The following is a 22,647-nucleotide window of genomic DNA, read 5'->3' as shown; positions in this document are numbered from 1 at the left end:
TCCCCGCCGGGTGTCGCGCGGAAGAGCGGCGCGGCCGGGCGGGGAGGGGTTTGCGACACCGCGCCGCGCTTGGCGGCAGTGTGGCGGGGCCGCCGCCGGCCGGGCGCTGACAGGTGCGGCCGGGCCGGGAAGTTGCTGACTAAGGCGGGCCGGGCCGGGCCGGGCCGGGCCGGGCAGGGCAGGGCGGCGGGGCGAGGAGCAGGAGGGCGAGAAGCGGCAAGCGGCGGCAGGAGGAGAAGGAGAAGGGGCAGGGACAGCCGGGCCGCGCCGCCGGGAGGGCTCTATGGGGACGGCGGGCAGCCGCAGCAGCGAGGAGGAGGAGGAGGGAGCCGAGGAAGGCATGGAGGGGGCGGCCGCCGCGCCTCAGCCCGGTTCCCCCTTCCCGGCCGCCGCCGCACCCGGCCCGGCGCCGCCGCTGCCGCCGGCCGAGGTGCTGCTGGAGCAGGGCCGGCTGCGGGAGGCCACGGCCCGGCTGCGGGAGACGGCGCTGCCCGAGCCGCTGGTGTCGCGGCACCACAGCACGCTGGTGCGCTGGCTGGAGGAGCGCCTGAGCCGCGGCGACGAGGCCGTCAGCCTGGAGCAGTTCTGCGAGGTGCTCGAGAGCGTGTCCCGCCTGGCAGCGGGCTCCCGGGGCGAGAGCGAGGAGGTGAGGGGGCTGGGGGGGGGGGTAAAGGGGTGCTGATGGGGGCTGGGGGGGCTGAGAGGGGCTGGGGGGGCTGAGAGGGGCTGGGGGGACTGGGAGGGGCTAATGGGGCCTCATAGGGGCTAGGGATGCTGAGAGGGCAGAGGGGGTGCTGTTAGAGGATTTGGGGGCCTCATAGCGGCTAAGGGGGGCTCAGAGGGAGGTTCAGACTGGAAATGAGGAGACATTTCTGCTCAGGAAGAGCAGTCAGGCGTTGGGACGGGTTGCCCGGGGAGGCGGCGGAGTCACCGTCCCTAGGGGTGTTCAAGGAATGGGTAGATGTGGTACTTAGGGACGTGGCTTATCCCTGGGGGTGTTTAAGGGAAGGTTGGACGTGGTGCTTAGGGACATGGTTCAGTGGGTGATAGTGGTGGCAGGGGAATGGTTGGACCAGAGGATCTTGGAGGCCTTTTCCAACCTTAGTGATTCTAGGATTCTATAGGGGCTGGGGGGTGCTGACAGGGGCTAGGGGGGAATGAAGGGGCTGGGGCACCCCAGTCAGCCCCACCCAGGATCCACAGCAGGTCTGGGGCAAAGGGCTATGCTCACCGAGGCTGGAGGCACCACGCTGCTGTCGGGCCGGCTGTCAGCCTGCTGAGGTCCCTTCCACTCGTTCCCACTCCCAGTGACCGTGCTCAGCAGCCGCTCCTCAGTTGGAGCCCGTTTACGTCGGCGGTGTGCCTGAGGATGCCCCCAGCGCAGGTGGCACAGCTGGGAGAGCCCGGGGAGTGATCCCTCAGAGGGACCTCGTAATGGGAAGGTCCAAGTTTGCTAGGCGTAATTTTATCGCTGCTTTTCAAAATCAGCAGTGAAATTGCCAACTGTCACATCGGTGTCCTGTCACTTGCTGGAAAGTTAGAGTGTTGGAGGACTTGGAAGCAAGTAGTAGCAAGCAACCAGTTCCCTCGGCAGGCAGAAGGCCTTGAGACAAGGTTTTACTGGTAGAAGAGAGCAGTGTCCTTTCACCTGTGGGAAGGGGTATGGGGAACTTAACATTTAGAGCATTTAGTTGTGCAGCTTTACTCTCTAGCTAACGTTTAAAGCCCAGCTGGACTGCCCCGTTGGGAATTTCACACTCAGTTAAGGAAGTGGTTGTGTCTGGATTTCTTACTGCATGCAGTTCCTGAGCCTCACCAGTGACTTCCTTCTGTCTTTGTCGTGCTCCTGAGTAGCAGAGCAGCATGGTAAACTGAGTATTAAATTCCACGTGCACTCCTTGAAGTCAGTGCTGACATGGAAACAAGACTGCTGGAAACTGGGAAGGGATTAACGTTGTGGTACAAGTCGGTACGTTTGTACCAGACTGTTTTACGTAGCATGCTAAAACGCTGCCTCTGAGTTTCCAGTTCCTTTTCAAGAACCGATAAACAACAATTCTTCATTTGTCACAACAGTAAAAGCATGAAATTAGTACATTGGGGTTCTTTCTGTTACTCCAAGCAGCTGAGCTTTGCAGGCTGCAGAAGTACTTTGGGGGTTGTCTGTAGTGCAGATCCTCCTCTGCAAGAAGAGTCCAGGGCTTTTCCACGCTCTTGGGAGTGGGAAAAGACTAGCTGCAGGATTTAGGATGGCGCAGACTTGTGGCTGCATCTCGTCTAACCTGCAACGTGGAGATGTTGGGAGCTGTGTGGGAAACCCTGGTGTCATTACTTCTGCAACTGGCACTAGCCCATGGGCTGGAGCACTTTAGATTTCTGGCTTGTGTTTTATGGGGATGAGACATTAGTATGTGGCTCTCTGACGTGTACAGGGACTACATTTTGATCTCCCATTAAGCCTTTCTGCTCTCAGCGTGGGGCTTGTGAACACATGTTGAATGCTTTATGGGCAACATGTACGTCTGTTTAAATACACAGTCTATTTGCTAGATAAACCAAACCTCGGAATCCTTTTTCATCCATTAGTGCTTCAGCAGCTGTCATGTAACATACCCGACTTTTGCTTGAGACATGAATGTTTCGGTTCCGCTGAGAGCGAAGAACGGAACACAGAATTTTCCTAAGTCACCCTTGCGATGTTCTGTCGTGCTGCCCTGCGGTGAGCGGTGATTTATCCCTGTGCTGCGTTTCTGAGAATGGCTGCGTTGTCATATTGCCTCTCTCCATGGGCACGGTTGAACTTGGTAGGAGGCGTGCAGACTTAATGGCTTTATTAAGGAGCAAAATTAATCTGGACCGTAATAAAGCTGTTCCTACCTTCGTACCATGTCCCACACGTGGACGCAGGAGCTCCGAGTGCTGGCTTGTGTACGGGTGTTTTGTTGGCTGCCCGTGTGTAGCGTTCTTGCACAGCGCAGCTTGGCTGAGCAGTGGGAGTTGCGCGTGCCTGTGTCAAATACAGAGTTTAAGTTATCCCAAACGATCAAAAATAGTTTTAGGCTTTAGGGTCGGTGAGATTATAGATCTGCTGAGATCGTAGGAAGAGTTTGCAAAGCAAGTTGCAGACCAGTGCGTTCATGTGCGAAGACAGGCGTGCACGTGGCAATCCCTCCGCAGGTGAAATAGCCAGATATTGCTTTAAAGTAGCGCTCAGCAGCTCCAGCTCGTCTTGTTTGCGGTTTGTTTTCACCGGCAGCATCACAAAACTTGCTCACCTGTTCACTTCATGCCGTAGTCATTACGGTTTGACTTCAAGTAAGAGGAGCAGAAGTGAGGCAGTGGCAAGAGCCGTGGTACGAAACTGCACCTCGATTTGCTTGGGCAACAGTTATATTAAACTTAATCCCTCTGTGTTGTAGACCTCAAACAAAGGTCTGTGTTTTGCTCTCTACCTGATGCCAGCTCCGGCCCTCTCTGCCAGCGAGACGTTTTGGGGAGGGCTGGGTGTTAGCGCAGGCTGGGCTGTGACAGGAGCCTACCAACGTGCCGGGCTCCGCTCGGCTCCGCGCACCCACGCACTGCTGGAGCTGTGGGCACTCCGATACGGTACTGAGCCCTCTTACCTCCGGAGGACTTTGCTCTCATTAAGGTGCTGTAATTATGTCATGGCTAATTGGCAGGTTACTTTGATCTAATCGCTTCAGATTATTTCTCTCCAGGATAGTGTTTTAATGGTACGTCAGGCCTGATAGCCAGCCAGCAAAACGGAGGTTCAAGCAGAAGCTTCTGCCCAAAGAGCAGCCGTGGCTTCGCCCTGTCCGACACCTGGCAAGCTGCTTCCTTCTCAGAGGCCACCCTGACCTGGCTGTGTAGCTGAACGTCAGAAACCAAGTGCAGGGCTGGGAGACTCGAGGCTCTTTTGTTTTTTAAATCTCTTTCATAAGCCCATTCCCAGTTTGTATGAAAAAAGGTGGTTCTGGAAATTTCGCTTCTCTTCTTTGGGTATGCTCAGATAATTTTTTTTGAGCATTGAACAGAAGGTCATTTCAAAATTACTTGTGAAAATATAGCTAGTTTATTTATATATATAATATATACTGATATATATATCTCAGTGTGTCACTGGTTTACGAGTTCTCTGAAGTAGCTAGTTTAAACCGTTTACGTTTATGAACTCAGTTCTCTTTTATAGGCTTAAGCTGGATAAAAATGTCATGTAATTTGTTACCACAAAGACGTGAAATAAACAGTTGTGTAAATTACTTTTGATAGATGCTCAACACACCTTTTTATATTATAAATTTATATTCAGGTCAAAATTAATAAATCTGGCAGCGGTTCCCTTCAGTAAGAAAAGAAATCTTATCGACTTCTAACTTGTTCCATTGTTTTCATAAATACTTTGATAAACTATTTGAAACTGGTATTCAGTGCAGGACGACAGCATATGGAGGGAAATGCACTTTAAAAATCTGGTTCTAGGGATACTTTCTTTTTTTTAAATAAAGATTTAAAACCTGAAAGAATTTGAATGGGCGCAGCGTGAGGTAGGTGTAGCGCTAATGAGTAACGGATTGTAATGCTTCTAGAAGAAACTTGCCATGTAATGGAGGAGATTTTTAACGTTCTTTTGTGAGCTCCTTCTCAGTCACAGATGCTGAGTGGACGGATAGTGCTGATTCACTGGTATAGAAGACGTGCTGTCTCCACCTAAGTATAACTACAGTTGACTTTTATAGGAAGGCAGTGTAAATGCCTTAAAACTTGCTAAAGACTGCAGATTTTCAACCAGGCTGTTTGCCATTGTCTTTAACTCAATACTGCAGAAAACTGATTATTTTGATTTCATTTAACGGTGTTTTAATGTTTACTGCTAAGGCTTATATTCAATACCTTGAATTTCTGCTTGAAGTACTCATGCTGAAATAAATTTTCCTTTTTTTTTCCTCTTCAGGCTTTTGCACAATTTGATGCTGAAGGAGATGGCACCGTGGATGTGGAGAATATGCTGGAGGCTCTCAAGAATTCTAGTGGAGCTAATCTTCAAGGGGAGCTGAGCCATGTCATCAGGCAGCTGCAAGCTTGTTCCCTTGTTCCAGGTGAGAACAGAGTGGCACAAAAATGTTTTCCCAAGTCCTGCCTCTATATAAGGAATGCTGCTTCAATAAACTGCTTTAATAGTGTTTCTTGTCCTAATCTTGTCAAACCTCTAGTCCGAGCTGTTCTTGCTTCCCTAGCATTAGACAAGTGAAGTTGTAAATTAAAAATGTCCTATAAATACATCCAGCTGACTTACTTTCATAAATAACCATTATTTTCTTCTCTGTGTGACTGAGGAGCTTCTTCTCCTTGTTTAGTTTATCTCACAGACAGAAAACGGTTTCTTGCAAAATTCTGGGGAGTACTTAACTAATGCAGTAATAGTCTTGTACTCGCTAGCTGGAAGAATAAATCTTCCACCGAGTCTGTTTCAGGTGATGAGTCATGTACTTTATCATTATATTGTTATGTAGCTTTTGGAATCCTGCTAAAACATATTTCACGTTTGATATCATATATTCTGGAAAGTGTCAGTTTCCAGAATTTGAATTCTGGGATAAGTATCAGTTACTGTCTTTCCTTCCAAGCTTTTAATGCTAAGTGGCTAAAGGGGATTTGCCTCAGAGGATCAGACAAAAAGTGTTAGAACTGGCTGATAGAGAAGTCAGCGGAGAGTACTTATGGGGTATTATTTGATACATCTAAATATGCGGTGATTCAGAATACCACCAGTAAGAAGCTGAAATTTCTTATGTAGGTGGTAGAAAACATTAGGCACCTCTTTGGGAATAATCCATAGTGCCAAAGGGAGATGCCTAGTGTAGCTCAAGGTGAGTGATGTGAATACATCACCTCTTCAGCCAAGCAGCATGTTTCACCTAGATATTCAAGGTAAGGGTTTAGAACTTCTGGGACAGAAAAGTAAGTGTAAAACTAAGATTTTTAGTGATTGTTTTGAACCCTTTCAGACATTTCAATTAACTGGCAAGTTATTTACAGTCCTGCTGTAGAGGTTGTAAACTTGAGCTACTGCACATGGTGGAATATGGTTCCAATATTGGCTCTCATGCTTCATTTGAACTTACAGGGTAGTAAGAAGTAAAGGGGAAAAATGATGACCTGGTTGCTGAAAGGTCAAGCCAGATGTTGCAACAAAAATGGAAATAATATCTCTTTCTAGGTTTTATTGATATATTTTCTGAATCAAAAGAGCGCCTCGGTCTTCATGCTTCAATGATATTGAGATTCTTGCACCGGAATCGAATTTCTAGTACTGCCATCCCATACCCGGTGTTGGAGTACTTCAACAATATCTGTACTATGCGGTCTTCTGTGTTGAAGGATTCTTTAGATCGACTTCTCCTAAAAGAGAGAGGTATGTAACATTTTCTCTTTTTTTCCAGAATGGTAGCATAACCATAGCTTGAAGAAGAGATTGCAGATACAGTAAAAAGTTTTCTTTACTGTTAAATCTTTAACAGGCACGACTTTCTATTTTTATGAAGTTGATCTGATTTTTATTTATTTAAACTTTGGATGCTCATAAGTTGATTGCCTAACGGCCTAGCATTCCGAGTAACACACTTGGGTGTTTCTCGTCTTTCTCCTGACCTGTTTCAGAATGGCAATTACTAATTTGTGTTATTCTTTATCTAGTCAAATATCTCTACTAGTTGTGGGAAACAGATACTCCATGTGAACGCAAACATTTTCTGAAGCTGACTGTTCAGTGTTAAAATAACTTACTGTTATGGGGTGGCAGTCGTGAAACTTTTGTTATATTTCAGATGAGACTGTCTTGGTGGTTTCCCTAGAGGAAGAGATCGTTTTCTTCCTCTTGAAGCTTGATTTCATGATATTTTCAGATCTCTGCGCTTTTCTTGAAACAGATCAAGTTATTTGGGGAAACAGTCTGCTTTGTCCTTTCCCTAGAATAGCTGGATTAAGGTTTTCTCCATCATAAGTTACTTTTTCCTCTCATCTTTTGGGATTTTGGCATAAAAATAATAAAGTGCTGATGAAATCAGAGAGGAAATGAGGAGATAAAGGCTATTGAACTAGAGGTAAAGTCAGTGTTTTCATACTGCAAGTGGTAAAGTAGGACTGTTGTGATTTCATCTGAAGTAAAACTTCTCTGTCTTTCATTTTCTGTCAGAAACTCTTCCCCAGGAGCTCTGTTCTATGCCACCAAGTCAATTCGTATGAGATTATAATAAAAGTATAATGATTCTTGAAAACAAGGAAAAGAAGAATGTTAGGAGTGCTTTTTTTAAATTTTTAAAATTTTTTTCAGAATACCCCAGTGACTTGAATGGCAATCAGGAGCTGGACAAACTGAAGTCTGTCACAAAGTGCTATACTCACATAGAAACCTCATCCAATTCTGCTGATATTGACAAGATGACAAACGGAGAAACAACGTCCTTCTGGCAGTCAGATGGGAGCGCTCGCTCGCACTGGATACGGTGAGTGTCACAGCAATGTCCAGCTGAGTTTTGTAGGTCTCACAGCGAGTGTGATGTAACTGGAAAAAATCTGAGAATTACTGAGTGACAGATGAATCTATTTGAAAACGTGTCATGGATTTGTGCATAAAGTTTAAAGGCCTAATGAAGCCTTTAAAGGCCGTGCATCTTCCATGCTGATGCACATGGTTGTTTAGCTAAACTTTCCAACCCATATTACTGTGGTTAGTGCTTGAATGGAAGTGCTTTGACACCAGCGAGACAGTTACTGCTCCTTGAAACAGAAATGTTTAGTGGTTGTTTGGTAGTAAATCTAGGAACTTGGTGGTCAGGGGGAGTTTGTTTGTTTTAGACCAAAAAAATAATTTTTTGTCCATTATTAACACTACACTTTTATTCCTGAGGAATGAATTCTCAGTTGAAAAGCTGAACAACAGAAAGTTATACGGTCTGTCTATCAGAGGTGATGGTCTTTTAAGCCAACTACAAGTTTTCTAACACGTATACAACAGTACAGGGTTCGTAATGCCTATGAAGCATTAGATAACTTCCAGTGGATTTATTTATGGTTGCAAAAGTGGAAACTGGGTGAGGCTCAGCTAAAAGTGAAGCGCTTGATTTATCTTTTTCAAAAAATGTTTTTTCTTTGCTTTGCAGTTTAAAGATGAAACCAGATGTTGTTTTGAGACATCTGTCCATTGCAGTGGCAGCTAATGACCAGAGCTACATGCCACAGCAAGTTACAGTGGCAGTGGGAAGGAATGCCAGCAGTCTCCAGGAGGTCCGAGATGTTCACATTCCAAGCAATATCACTGGCTACGTAACACTGTTGGAAAACGCTAACATTAGTCAGATGTGTGAGTCAATAAAGATACCATTGGTGTATTGTTTCATTGCTTTTTTGAAGGTGAAAGTTTGGCTAGGTTACAGAATGATGTGTTGAAATGTCAGTCATTAGAGCAGAAACTCTTGGCCTTCCCCTTGAGTCAGAGAAATTGTTTTAACTGTAGCTTAATTTCTAGCCTGTAAGAGAGTCTTCTGAGCCTTTGTCGTGTTGTCTGTAACTCAGGTGAAGGGTTGAAGAGCTGAAATGATTAAAACACGTTTTCAGCCTCTCACTTTGAAAGCATCAGGCGACGTTAAAATATCTTTGATTGCAAAGTGAAAGCATGTTAGATAATAGTATCTAGCAAAAAAATGTATCTGGGAGGCTATTTTTTGTAGCAAAAATCTGAAGAGTTGGTTAGGTGGTTCTTGTAAAGCAGTTTATAGGCTAAGGGTTTCTAAGTAGTGTTATTTTTAAGTCTGGTAGATCTGTGATTGCTATATTGTAATTAATCAGAGGAAAGCTGCTCCTTCCTAAGATGTTTCTGAAGCTTTAGAAACTGTCCCTTCAGCTCAGATAGATACTTTTCCCAAAGGCAAACTTTCAGGGCCACAGAAGCAGGCAACAAAGATGTTGTTCCTCACAAGTAACTAATAGAATGTTATCTTTGCAAAATGGTCAAAAAATTATGTGAACATTTTAATGTAATTTAATAGTTTGCATTTAGGCTTTACTTTTTCCTTACCTTTCCCATCCCCTCCTGACCCAAGACACTTCCTAAGTATGTAGATAAAAAGGTATGATTAGTAGTGGTGAAATAATCTGTAATAATTTTCCACTTTGAGGTTCTTGTACTACTTTTTTCCTAATGTGTAGCAGTATAATATATAATGGATCACATAAGCAATTTCCAAGGCTGCATTTTCCAAATCATAGCGTGCATGGTTAAGAAGCATACAAGTGCTAGTTTCCCATATGTGGGAGTACTCTTGTATGTCTGCTGCTATTTTTCTCTGAGATTTTGAAGTATTTGTGGTTTTAAATGTCTGGATTCTTCTACATCTAATGCAACAGAAGCAATGGAAAAAAAATCTGCTTTCTGTTTTGACAGATGTACAGATAAACATCAAGCGTTGCCTTAGTGATGGATGCGACACTAGAATCCATGGACTCAGGGCGATTGGTTATCAAAGAGTTAAGAAGGTGGGCGTCTCAGTCTGTGATGCTTCGGCTATCTGGTACTGGTCTCTGCTGACCTCTCTGGTAACAGCTTCCATGGAAACAAATCCAGCATTTGTTCACACTATCTTACAAAATACTCAGTAAGTACCAAACTTCATAGTCGGATTTTTTTTCACTACTTCCAGCTTTTGTAAACTAATCTACTTTGTGTAACTGGTTTCCACTCCCTCTATTAAGGTATTTAAATGTCTTTTTAGCTACCACATTGTTTAAATTTTTATATTTCACCTTCACTTACCAGAACAAGTATAATTCTCATATCTATTTTAACTAATCTAGTTGTTAAGCCATGACTGAATGGCTTTGACTCCTAATGTTTTCAAGAAGCCTAGAATTAAATAGCTTTCTCTTCGTAAATTTCATTGATTATAAATATTGGACAACTTCCACTTATGAATGGAGCTTAATTTAGCTTATTTTTCGCCATTTTTTGCTTGTGTAATGCCTTGTCATTCATTACATGGGAATACAGTGGTGTGTATGCAATATCTCTGCAGATGCTTACTTGTGGTGATTGGCTGTTTTCTCTGTAACGTTTCCTTGTTTGACTGCCAAACAGTTCTGCCTGATGACTTGAAGGATTGGAATCCTAATAACATCGCTACACACCCACGTTGACTTTTATAGAGCTTAGTTAGCGTGATACCACTGCCTTTAAGAACACCACTGTCATTAGCTAATGAATACTGTAGGCTGAAGTCCATTAATGCTATCTTTAATTTCTGTCATCTATTCAAACTCTAAAGAGTTTAGGTGACTTTATATGTGTTCATGTCTGCTCGAGGAATGTTCATAGCTACTTTACTGTAGTTCATAGTTCCTACGTAGTTTAGCTTTATTGGAACTGACGGCCTTCAGTTTTGCTACAGTGTAGGTATTTGTTAGCTCAGAATTCTTCTTTTGTTTCTAATAAGGCCTAAAAACAGTTTTAAAAGAGAAATCTTGACAAAAATATAAGCACTCAGGAATTACAAATTCAGTGTTTGGAGTTATGAAGTCCCAAACCAAACTTTGTTTTTGGATAGAATGTCTTTGATGTAACCAATTAGAATTCCTATTTCCTATTTTCAGGGGTTATTACATTACCTTAGGAAATCAAACAAAAAGTCATGTTGAAATTGGTCTGAAAGAGTTTAAAATCAATTTTCCCCTTGTTAATGGGCTCTTGCTCAATTCTGGAACTATTTAAAATAAGGTAGTGTTTAGACATTAAGTTATTTCTAATTCTGTCATAGATTTAATTCAAAACACCTTGATTTATTTCTCATTAAATATGAGATTGAGACTGAGATTCAAGACTACCTAACAATCACTGAAGTTTCCCTACCCTCAACACAACATTGTTTTTAACTTTTGAGAAGATTATCTGTGTAAATAGATTCTTTCTTCATCCAGCAGCTATTTGTAGAGACCTACTTGTAAAAAGTGTAAAGATTTAAATGTGTAATTATAGAAGTCTGTTTTCTTTGATTGAAGTTACATTCCATCCTTTTTTCCAGGAAAGCACTGCAACACATGCCACCTCTGTCACTAACGCCAGGCTCTACAGATTTTTCAAGCTTCTTATCTCCAAATGTTTTGCAAGAAGTAGACAGCTTCCTTATAAGAATAACAAGGTGAGATTGTGTTAATGTATTTTGATACAGTGGAAAAGGGTTTAGAAGAATTTGTATAGCAAATGTATCTTGTTTGTTACTTACTTGCTCTTTATTTTACTATCTTGAAAACTTTAAAGGCCTTAAGAAACAGGTACCTTAGATTTTCTGTGTGAGCGTTAGTTGTCTTCATTTAGAAACAGTGTCTGCTCCATTGTATTTGGTTTGAAATGTTGTGTGCTAATGTAATTTAATATTAAGATGGTGTCCAGTGGCTTAAATGGGGCTAGAGGAGCTTTGATCAAGGAAAAGAAATTTCAACTCCAAGTAATTTCAAAGGTCAAAGACTAGTTTTGATTGCTTGGTGCCGTATTGTGATGGAGCACCGAAAGCAACGGTTAGCAGGCCAAGCTGGGACTACTGATAATATGAAAAAGAAAACTGAGCTGGGATAGCTGTGTTTTTGTTTGTTTGTTTGTTAAGAAAAAAAAATAGTCCTTAGAGCCTGGCTGCTAATACTAAAGGGAATGAAGATTTTGCAAGTGTTACTGTGTTACCGCTGTTTCAAGAAACCACTCTTTCACAGACTGTTGCAAAGCACAGTCCAAGAACCTAGTGTCCATTGGTGCAGGCAGTTTAGGCTGTGTTTGCTAGTCATGATGTTGTCTGGGAAATGTTGGAGCATCCAGATGGCCGAATTCAGGTCATAGGTTCCCTGCTGGGAACTGGATCTGCACAGAACAGGATGTTTTATTCCTCTGCAGAACTCTCTCTAAAATACCCGATATTTATTATAGCAACTGCAACAAGCCACGCAGCTACTAGGTTTGATAATTTGGTGGTTTAAAGACTTCACCAATTAGGTTACCACAGAAGAAATAGATATCCTATATTAAAATTGTACTTAATGCACTTGTCCTGAGTTTTCTTTTCATATTGTTTGTTTTTTTTTATTCCCCTGCCCCTCTTTTCTTTCCTCTCCCCAGTTGTTGTACTACTCCAGAGGTTGAACTTACACTCTTGGCCTTTGCCTTAGCCAGGGGGAGTGTTGCTAAAGTGATAAGTTCCCTTTGTACAATCACTGATCATCTGGACACTCCATACAAGGCTTCATCGCTTATCGCTTCTATGGCAACAGTTAGACAGAACCTGCTGTATAAATACGGTAAATGAATAATTGTTGGGTTTTTTTCTGTATGTATGTAAGACAATAGACAGCTTTCACAGTTGTTTTACTTGTTGTTTTGCTGGGGTTTAAAATGATATAAGACGTACAAGTTAATGACTGTTACCGAGAAGACAGAGCTTGTGCAACTGAGCTGCCCTAGGAGTTTGTGATTAGATAAGCTTTCTGTGATTCATGAATTGAACCGGGTGGCATGATCTTGAGGGAGAAGACATGAACTTTGTAGGCAGTGGGTCCTTTATCAAGACGGTGGTAGTGTTTCTATAGTATTAAAACATCAGATGCCATTTTCCTTTTATTCTTCCAGTAACATACTTAATTTTTTGTATGTTTAGCCTCAGTAAATGGTCTCTCTTGCAGACACATGGACATACACAAATTTAAAATATTTTAAATATAATGCCATTAACATCTATTTACAGTTCTTTTATTCTTGCTTTTATAAATTAATCTGAGTACTTGTCATAACTGTAGAGCCATACATGCTCTGACATAAGGCAGCAAGATTTTGCTGTATAGACTGTGCTTGTTTGATAAATCTGTATTTTTAGGTATCAGTTCCTGAGATTATCATTCATATCTCATGAAGAATTTTCCCCTTTGTTTGCCTTTTAGTACCTTTTGTCAGGACTTTTTGGCTTGTGCCTAAGAGTACACTAATTATTTTATAATTATGGTATCGGTATTTGCTTTCAAAATTTTTGAAAATCACTTTGTTTTTCCTGTAGTAGCTGCTGCTTTTTGCAAGGCAAGAGTGGTGTATCATGTATAGTGAATTCCAAACAGTTGAAGGACCAGTCAGTTGTTCATTCTCCTTCTGTACATATCTAAGGCTCTAGCTATGGTAATCTAACATGACTTCTTATACTGCTGTTTCTTTCTCCTTTTTCTGTCTGAGAGTGGTAAAAAGCTCATAGAATTGCAATATTTTCAGTTGCTCTTTGTATGAAGAACTTAAATCAGGCAAATAAGCTATATATTTTATGAATTTGAGAAGCCTTGTTCTTCTTGTTTAGGAAAACCATTACGACTAACTTTGCAAGCATGTGATGTAAAGGGAAAAGAAGATAAATCAGGGCCTGAAAACCTCCTTGTAGAGCCATGGACTGGGGATGGTAAGAGCCTGGACTTAAAATCCAGAACATTCAACCATACACAAAGGCTATTAACAAGGCTACGGAGCTATTGCATATATATTTGGCAATACTCAATAGTTTTATGATGTGGAAGATCTGTAAAAGCAAACAAACAAAAAACTATGTGCAAATTCTGTTTTACAACAAGGTGAATCTCTCAGGAACCAGTTTATTGTCAAAACAACAAAAGGATATGATCTGGGGGAGAATTATTGATACTTTGTGTGAAAGTAAGCAATAAACTGTCACATACAAAATTACACTATAGCACATTTTGTGACTTGAAGTCATGAATCATTCACTGATGGTTTCCCAAATATTGATGGAGAGCTATGGTGGAAATCACTGAGATTTTCACTGACTGTGCATACCTATTAATTCTTCGCTAAGGCCTGTCTTTGTTAATAGAATGTTTTTATGTACTGGACACAACCTAAAGAAAGAGAGTTGTGTTTCTTGGCCTCCTTTTTAACTGAAATGCCACATAACCTTTCTGAAAGAAAAACCCTGTATACCGTCTTGTACAGTGCTACTTATAAATGAAAGCTATTGTGACAGAAAATCAGGCATGTTCTAAATACTTATTTTACCCCTTTGTATACTTGTGCATATTATTTATTTTTTTTAGTTATTTTGTGGATTGTTTCTGGTGTTTTGTAGATCAGTTTGAAGAACAGTGAGTTGTATCAGTGAGCAGAACCACAAGCTAAAGTAATATTTGGGTGTTACTAATAACCTTTAATGGGTAACAATTAGAAAATTGCTGCAAATACTGCAGTCCCAAGAGATACACTGCTGGAGAGACCTATGTATACTCTGTGGGAGTGTATACTAACATGATACATTTTTTTACTTGTCTTTTACTCTCTTATTTGGAAACATGTCCTAATGAGGTACAGCATTTCACTAGAAACACATCTTGTTCTTGTTTCCCCCCTATTAGTCCACCATCTTGGTGTTCTCTTTCAAATGTTTTGCCCTAGCAGTCCCTCCAGCTTCATTCTGTTTCCACGGCTGCTTTAGGTTTTCTTACTGAAACCGGGAAGACCAGAGCAAGTATCATTCTTTCTACCGGCACTGAATCTTCATTTCAAGTGACACAAATTAGAATAAAGGTATGTAGTTTCTTTATGTTTTTCAAGGAGAAGGCTCTCTCTTTTCTCTTTTCCCTAATGGTAGAGTTGAATTTGATTTTTTTTTTTCTTTTGTATCAACTAAATTTTAAATTCATCATGAAACAGTGGTATTTTGGGGTTTTACTTTTGTGCAAATCACAGGGATCTGAAGGAAATGGAGATCTAAAATTGCATGGAGTCAAGACATTTATTTTCTTGCTTTTGTCTATGTCTTGTACTATACTCAAGTTATTAAGGTGTAGAGTATTAATTTATTTGTAAGGTCATATACCTAGTATTTAAAGTAATTTTTCAACTCTGAATCGCAGAGTTTCAAGATATAGTATGTGAGTTCAGATTAAACGGAGGGTTTCTCAAATTCTTTTCAGAGACATCAGTGTAATTTGAACACTCAGTGAAATTTTATCTGGTTTGAAAACAAGATCTTGTGATTAAATCTTGTGGCCAGGAGAAATCTTCAGTGAGATTTCTGCAGCTGAATTTATTTATTTAAGGCAAAGAAATAATTGAATTCCTGGAACAAGAATGCGTATTTCAATGCCCAAGGGAATCAAATAAGAATGGAATTCTGGCAAGTAAATTCTAACTGGAGCCATAGAGGCAACTAAACTGTTGCAAAGCAGTGCAGGGATACTGGGATACAATTTTTTTTTTTCATTTTTAAGTATACAAAAATTAGAATGTGAATTAGTGTACAAAATTAGAATTAGTATACAAAAATTAGAATGAGAATTAATATTTGGAAGTATAGTTATTGTTAGGGTATTAGCAAAGTAATAACTGTAGCAAACATTAACCATGCACATGATCCAATGGATTACAAAAGCTTCCATAACACTTCTCCAAACTGTGTTTCATTTCCTTCTTTAGGTTAAAAAGTGTTATTCCAGAGATCGGTTTTGTTAGTACTTAGTTGCTTACTGTAACATTTTTTTTTTTCTCTGTGAAAACAACACCTTCTTTTATTGTCAGTTTTTATGTATGTTTCTCTGTATTTGTTCTTTTAGGTTCGAAGAGGTGCCATTGGAGCCCAGTGTGGGCTGGTGTTTGCTTACAATAGTGCTTCAGAAAAGTTCCATGCAGAGGAACACTTCAAAAGATTTGAAAGCTATGACAAATGGAAGCTACAGGAATTCAAACAATTTTTAAAAAACAGGTAAAGGGGCACTTTTTTCTAATGAAGGGAATATAAATGCTATATTAGGTCATTTTGCAGTGGCACTTGAGCTACTGAGAATTGCTCCAAATGACTTAAAAATGATGCATGTGTCATTTAATGGTTACCTGTTTGATTTTAATGGGCCTTGGTTTGATGTGTTTGAGGAAATGTATACATAGGTGTTGATTTCAACCTCTTGATTTAAAAACCCGTTTAGAAAAAGATGTAACAAAACAAATGTTCTACTTACAGTGCAGATCTCTGATAACAAACCATTTATAGGAAGATGTATTTTAATTAGTTTTATTAAGTTACTTTCTCAGAATGTTGCTTAGGAGTGAGGGGAGATTAGGGACCATGACTATGAAGACTTTGTTCATTGTAATACACAAACTGTAGCATATATAAGGTATGCGAAAGTTCCTCTTCCTTCTCTGTCATCTTTACAACCATAACATGTTAACAATATTTTGGTAGCATATCAAGCTTTGCAGCAGTTTCTTTTCTTTACAAAGTTTATTTTCTTCTATACATAGAAGCAGCTGTTCGTGTGATGATTTGGGAGATGATGATCCTATTGGCTGGTTTGAAGTGGAAGAAGAGTGGGATGAAGTGGATGTCAAAATGCAACAATGCAGAGTTTCCCAGGTAAGAAATGATGAAAATCCATTAGCCCAGTCACAGTGAGCAGAGGCTCATCGCTGTGCTTTGTTGTTATGCCAATTGAAATAAACATAACTTTTTTGTGCAAGCAGAACTCTTCTGGGTAGGAATCAATTGGCTTCTTGCTGAAAGGATGATTTGACTTTTGTTCTCTGTGTTATGTTCTTTTCCTCTGCATGTACACATATATAGTTGTAGTTAAATGGTTCTTCAGGTTTAGAGTTAATGCAAAATTATGTGATTATGCACAGATTAGTGGTTTTATGAGTGAATATTTCTAAGGATGATGTGGTTCTTGCTTTATTCTAGTATCTTTATTTTATATTCTGTTTTTATATTTCAAATATATATGACTTTTGTATTTATATAGATAGATACGCGTTTAGTTAACTAGATATTTAGTTGAAATATATAGTATCTTAACTGCATAGTTACAGATTTTATTCTTCTAGAGGCAGATTCTTCAACCCTTGTTTTAAGGGACAAATGATTAATAAGCAGTTCAGTGAGTTAGATCAAATACCTTGAGGAATGTGGGACTTTCCTGTTTTGAGAGTGGCAGAAAATGTGTTTCGTTTTATATTGTTTAAGTAGGAAGCTTTGATTTTCAGTCGCATTTATCTTGTTTCTGGCATAAGCTGTTGAATAGTTCCCCTGAACTTTTTTGGACTCTGAAAATTAGCAGAAGTGGTTGTGGGACTTTTCTGAAACCATCACTGCTTGTTAAAGCATTCGGCTGTTGTCTGTGTAACCATTAACCCCTTAGACTTTTGAGTGAGTGGAGTTAGTAAATACCTTTGGATGACAACTTGCTCTTCCTTTCAGCTTTACGTTTTGTATCTTAATGTGGACAGATTGAATAAAACTGTTTTAGATATTACATGCTGATGCTCTGCTTGCTTTTAAATGCAGATAATTTTTTCTACCTGCAAAAATGCTGTAATTATAGAGCTAAGAAACAGAGTATACAGAATGAATGGAACTGATAATTAATTAACTAACTTTGCAGATACATGCAGAGGTCACAGAACCAGTACTGTGACTTTTTGAGAGTCCAAGCTTAGCCTGAATCTTGAGCTCATTATTTTAAACTTCTGGGGGTGGTTGGCGGGGAAAAAGGCATAAGGCTTGTCTCTCTCCCTAACCTGCAGTCTCCTCACACATGTGCTCTCATGTCTTGTAAAAGCCAAGTTTAGAGTAACTTTTAAAACCCACTCTTGTGCTGTGTTTTATGTTCTTTTAGTACTTAATGATAAAGTTCCTCTGCACAAGACAAGACACAGCAGAAAGGCTCGGAGTTCAGGGCCTGAATGTTCTCGGGTATCTTCGGCCTATGCGAGAGGAGCCCAACAGGAGCATGAACTGCTTGCAGTGCAGGAAAACTGATGATGATACAGTGTGTGGCACAACTCTTCTCCTGAAGACGCTTCATTTCATTCAGCAGCTTGCACAAGACCTGGTATTTTTACTTCTGTTTTGTTTAAGCCTGTATTTTCCATGCTAAAGGTAATAAGGCTATGCTGACAGTAACTGTAAGTGGATGAAGCACAGTCTTACTAGTGAGTAGTAATAATTATTAGAACCATGCTGTGGAAAAAAAAAATGCTCTCTGGAAAAAGGCATTCTGTTATGGTTGCTGAAGTTGATTAGCAATATGCTCTCTTTGGGTTCTGGAGAGAGTTAAGAACTATTTTTCAGCATCAATGCTGAAATAGTAGTGCTGGGTGAAGTAAATGCAAGAGAAAGACACTGCGCTGTCTATTAGTGTAACTATTTCTGAAGCAAGTATAGGAAAGGTATAGAGTCACAGAATGGCTTGGGTTGGAAGGGACTTAAAGATCATCTAGTTCAAACCCCCATATGTAGAGAGGTAGCTAGGCAGGTTGCATAGATTAAAACATGTTCTCTTTCTTTCAGATAACGTCAGTGTCCAAGGTGAGATGTATATAGTTAAGAGGTACATCAGTGCTGGTGTGCACTGATTTATGTCAGCATTGATGTACCCTACTTCAAGGATACATGTCAAAATCATGTTTTTGTTCATACCGTGCATGATTCAGTGGCTTGTCAACTTAGATTCTGAGTTGTGGGCAGTCTCATTTTGTCTATTACTTAATTTTAGTCAAATTAGAAGAGGTAGGGATTGTAAAGACTCTTGATGGGGTGGCGCAGGATAGGGATGTTGTACTAGACATCTGGAAAGAGGAGACAGAGTCCCTGTTAGTAGCCCTGTGAAGGGGAAGATTTCAGCCAAAATCACCAGAATATTTATGATGGTGAGAGAACTATACTGGAACTCATGTTAGATGCAAATTTATAGCAAGCTAGGCTGCTTTAAATCCAGTGCTCAGATAACTATTTTTTATAAATTTGTTCTGTTCAGAGTTAACTTTCCTATCCTGCATTTTCTTTGTCTTTTTTAAGGTTCATCAGAAGGAGAGTGGATTAAAATACAAGTCATTTTTAGATTTCACAGGCCTTGATCTGCAGCTGTTCTGGAATTTTTACAATAAACTTCAACAAAAGTAAGTTGCATCTTTACTGTGTGGTGAAGCACTAATCTGTGTGTGCATGTGTAAGTAAAGTATGCTTAGTTGTGTTGCAGCAGGTTTTTTTTTCCTAAAGTGCATCACTTACATAAATAACATTTTCCTTCTTCTGCCATATGGGTTTTTAACTATAATGTTGTAGAGAAGCTTGAGGTGTAGATTTAGCTGTTAGCAACACTTTTTTTTTGGCTATGCTGTCAGCATTTTTTTTTTTTTATCTATCTGAGATAGTAAATCTCATAGCATTATTTATTTGCTATAAAAGAGCTTCTCCTTTGTAGTTTTTGCTTCTGTTTGTTTTCTGTGTTCTTACAGCCCGAGGGAAGAATGCATCTTTGCTCAAACGTTGCTGTTGCAGCTACTCCAGAGCTGCTTCTCTGTACTTACTGGAGACAATAAAATTGTTAAACCTCAGGAAACTTCTCAGAACAAAACACCTGGTCACACAGAAGCTGCTGAAGAGCTTTACAGACATCTGTGTGAAGGTAATGTATACTGAATGTATTAACAGTTTTGGCTGTTCTGGCTTACAAGTGTGTTACAGTAGTTAGAATTTGGGAAAATGCATTTATTTCTAAAGACTAAGCCAGTTACTCATTCCTTTGTTTCTTCTTCAGGTCAGTGTGTACTAATTAGTCTATCACAATAAAACTTCTCTTGACCTGTGAAACAGTTTTATAGGCTTTCTGACAACTTATGGCCTGGAAGCAGCTTCAGTAGGAAACTTCTTTTGAACCTGTCACCTGCTCAAACCAGCAGGGAATGTGATCCTTTAACTGAATGAAGTTCATCCAATTCAGATATTTCACGTATATAAAAATGATCTTAGGAGGAGCCTGTAATCTGTACACAAACATGAAAGAATCTGGAGCCAGTGAAGAGAATGGCAATTGCGCATTAGATTTGGCTGGAAATAGGATTTTACCCTCTTTATTGAAGTATATATATATTTTTTTTGTTAATTAGCTGACAGTCTCCTGAAAAGTAAGCTAGAGATAAAATTTTATACAGAATCTGTCACATCTTGAAAGGTTTATTAGCTTTGATTGTTGTCAGGCCTTAATGTTCCTTGAATTAATTTATTCAGTGAATAAATATATCCTTAGAGAAATCTTTCTTGCTAAAAGTCAAAATGTTTTCCCCCATTTTTTGGTGTATAATATGGGACTGCAAAGACTTGAAGTTGTGACAATTATGCATTTAATTCAGTTGTGCCTCTAACGTATTAAGTATTGATTTGAACTTACCATTTTGTTTTCTTTTTGTATGAGCAGTAGTGGATATGGGGGACAGTAACCTCATGCCAGTGAAAATGCTGAAACAGGAAGTTAAGAACACCTTACTCAGTGGAGCAGCAATCTTTTTCCCAGACAGACAGACCAGGCGAAACCAGCTCTTCACCATGATGGTAAACCATTAAGTGAGAAATTGATTGTTTAGTACCTGCTTTCTTTATGCAGAAAACACCAAATCTGAGTTCTTGTTGTCAAATAATGTATGCTTTGTCTGATTTAAGTAACATGTTCTTTGTCTCTTTTTACCATCCCCCTGCCCCTGTAGCTTATCTAAAGAAAGAAAAGCTATACTTGCCTTTTTGTTACCAAAAATGAATAGTAAAGCTCAGAAATTATAATTCTTTCTCATAGAGGAGGGAAACAGAACATATCATAAAAATAAATCTTTTTCATTTTCTAGAAAAACATCACAGAGCAAGAACATAAGCAATCTGTACATCTTGCCTTCAGATCCTTGTGTACCCACTTCAGGTAAGGGGGTTTGAAATTGAAAATACTTGTCTGATACCCCTCCTCTCTTAATAAATTCCTCTTTAATCTTTTTTATAAATATAATTCTGTTGGATAACAGTTCTTCGTAATAGTCAACTGACTTTGCTTTAGAGAATACTGCCAGTTAGTATATTTATTAACGGAATAGCTATATAAAATATTCAAGGATTACCACTGGTGCTGAAATCACAGTATGCTACTCAAAGACTTTTACTAGGCTGTCTTTCAAGTTTTTAAGTGACTCTTTGGATTGTTTGTCCCTCATGATGGTTGGCATTGCTTTAATCAGTTTGGATTCATCAGAACCCAGTCGCTTTTAATAGTAATGATACAGTAGGTTCTCTACAGGTTTATCCTTGTCACAAGGATAGCTACATTTGTATTTTGAAACTATGCTACTTGGTTTTGGTTAGTAAGAAGGTCTTTGTTTTGTAGTGATCAAGATCCAGGTGGACTCTTACTATTACCAGAGAAGGGAGTTTCTGCAGATTTTGACATAAGTGAAGTGCTGTCAGTCATGGAAACCCTTCTGCTAGTGGCAGCAAGAGAGGTAAGTGTCTTCACACTGTTCCTCTTCCTGCTTCTTTGCTGTGATTTTTGTCTGTGTTCAAACACAAGCTGCATGCCTTAGATGTGTGCTTAAAGAAACTAGTTTTCCAGAATGTCCCTCTGGATGAAGCTATTAATCTCTACTAAGGACTGTAGGGCTAGGTCTTCCAAACGACTGAAATATTTTCTTTTAAGTATTAAAATTTTGTAACAGAAGGGTAAGTAATGTATGGGATAAGGTGTTTTGTTTCTGTTTTGCAGGGCTTTTATGTTTGTTTTTTTCCTGTAGCATATAAGAAAATCTATGGACCCTATCAACACTAGGAAACAGAAGTAGTCATTCCATATTGAGAGGTTAGATTTGGTCATGCCTCTAAGGAAGGTGTAAATGGAGGAGGGTCATTTACATATGCAGAAAAATGTGCTGAGAACATCGACTGATTCACATGTAGCTGTTCCTACTTAAAATTGTGATTTATCAAAACAAAATACATTACTTGGCTCATGAAGTTATATGGTTTCATGATGTTATATGCAGTTTGTTGGTTGCATTTAATCTTTTATGTGGGAAGAGTGGGCAGATTATGTCCGTCACAGTTTACTTAGTTACACAATGTGTCATTCTGCAGCAGAAGAAAATATCCTTTTGTTACATTATTTTTTTTCAGTGTGAAATGATGATGCTGGATGTTGCACAGCAAGAGAGTGGCACAGTCCTGTCTTCCTTATTCTGGTCTGTTCAAGGTAGCCTCCTTTCATGGTGCTACCTGCAACTTAAGGGAAGTGATAATTCAGCCAAGGATCTTGCTGTAGAAATACTTAAAAACTGTAAGTGCTGGGACCAAATACAGAATTAAATGTGGTACAATATGTGACTTTACAATCTGATTTAAGTAATAGCAGTATAGTAATGGTTCACCAACAGTTGACTGGCATATCAGGCAACTTAGAACTTTAGCTGTACTGATAATTTTAAGTTGGAAGAATATTCAGAAAACATATCAGTAAGTTTGGGGGTTTTACAATTGAAGGAAAAAAATGCAATTACAGAATATCATTTGAACATTTTGTCTTTTTTATATGTCCCTTATTTTGATAGGCTCCTAGTGTGGTAGTATGTTTTTTCGTAGATGTTTGTGATAGCAAGAAGAAAGGAACTTACTTAGGAAGCTGGACACTTATAAGGGATGTTCTACAACAGCATCTTTTAAAATTATGTTTATTTTTCTTAACGCAGCAGTACAGTATTGAATAGTTAATTTGGCCAAGTATTTAACAGAGAAGCGATACTTGGAATTTTATGTAAAGTCACTT

At 39.8% G+C, this 22,647-nt stretch overlaps 1 protein-coding gene across 3 annotated transcripts in view; it reads left to right on the top strand.

The window, feature by feature from the left end:
• The first annotated feature begins 122 nt into the window (after positions 1–122).
• The window catches only part of ZZEF1 (zinc finger ZZ-type and EF-hand domain containing 1), a 59,486-nt gene continuing 36,961 nt past the window's right edge, over positions 123–22,647 (top strand). For all 3 annotated transcript variants that reach the window (XM_083806241.1, XM_083806240.1, XM_083806242.1), the window contains exons 1-19: positions 123–646; positions 4,955–5,099; positions 6,221–6,415; positions 7,334–7,505; positions 8,163–8,362; positions 9,443–9,653; positions 11,073–11,189; positions 12,155–12,333; positions 13,371–13,469; positions 14,514–14,605; positions 15,634–15,782; positions 16,322–16,433; positions 17,692–17,907; positions 18,873–18,973; positions 19,313–19,482; positions 20,272–20,405; positions 20,693–20,763; positions 21,220–21,334; positions 22,002–22,161. In XM_083806241.1, the coding sequence (XP_083662367.1) occupies positions 284–646; positions 4,955–5,099; positions 6,221–6,415; positions 7,334–7,505; positions 8,163–8,362; positions 9,443–9,653; positions 11,073–11,189; positions 12,155–12,333; positions 13,371–13,469; positions 14,514–14,605; positions 15,634–15,782; positions 16,322–16,433; positions 17,692–17,907; positions 18,873–18,973; positions 19,313–19,482; positions 20,272–20,405; positions 20,693–20,763; positions 21,220–21,334; positions 22,002–22,161 (3,001 nt within the window). In that variant the 5' untranslated portion in view covers positions 123–283. The remainder of the gene's footprint in view (positions 647–4,954; positions 5,100–6,220; positions 6,416–7,333; positions 7,506–8,162; positions 8,363–9,442; positions 9,654–11,072; positions 11,190–12,154; positions 12,334–13,370; positions 13,470–14,513; positions 14,606–15,633; positions 15,783–16,321; positions 16,434–17,691; positions 17,908–18,872; positions 18,974–19,312; positions 19,483–20,271; positions 20,406–20,692; positions 20,764–21,219; positions 21,335–22,001; positions 22,162–22,647) is intronic.

This window comes from Anser anser, assembly GCF_964211835.1.
Source record: "Anser anser genome assembly, chromosome: 20".
NCBI lineage: Eukaryota > Metazoa > Chordata > Aves > Anseriformes > Anatidae > Anser > Anser anser.
This window is presented reverse-complemented; position numbering and strand designations above follow the sequence as displayed.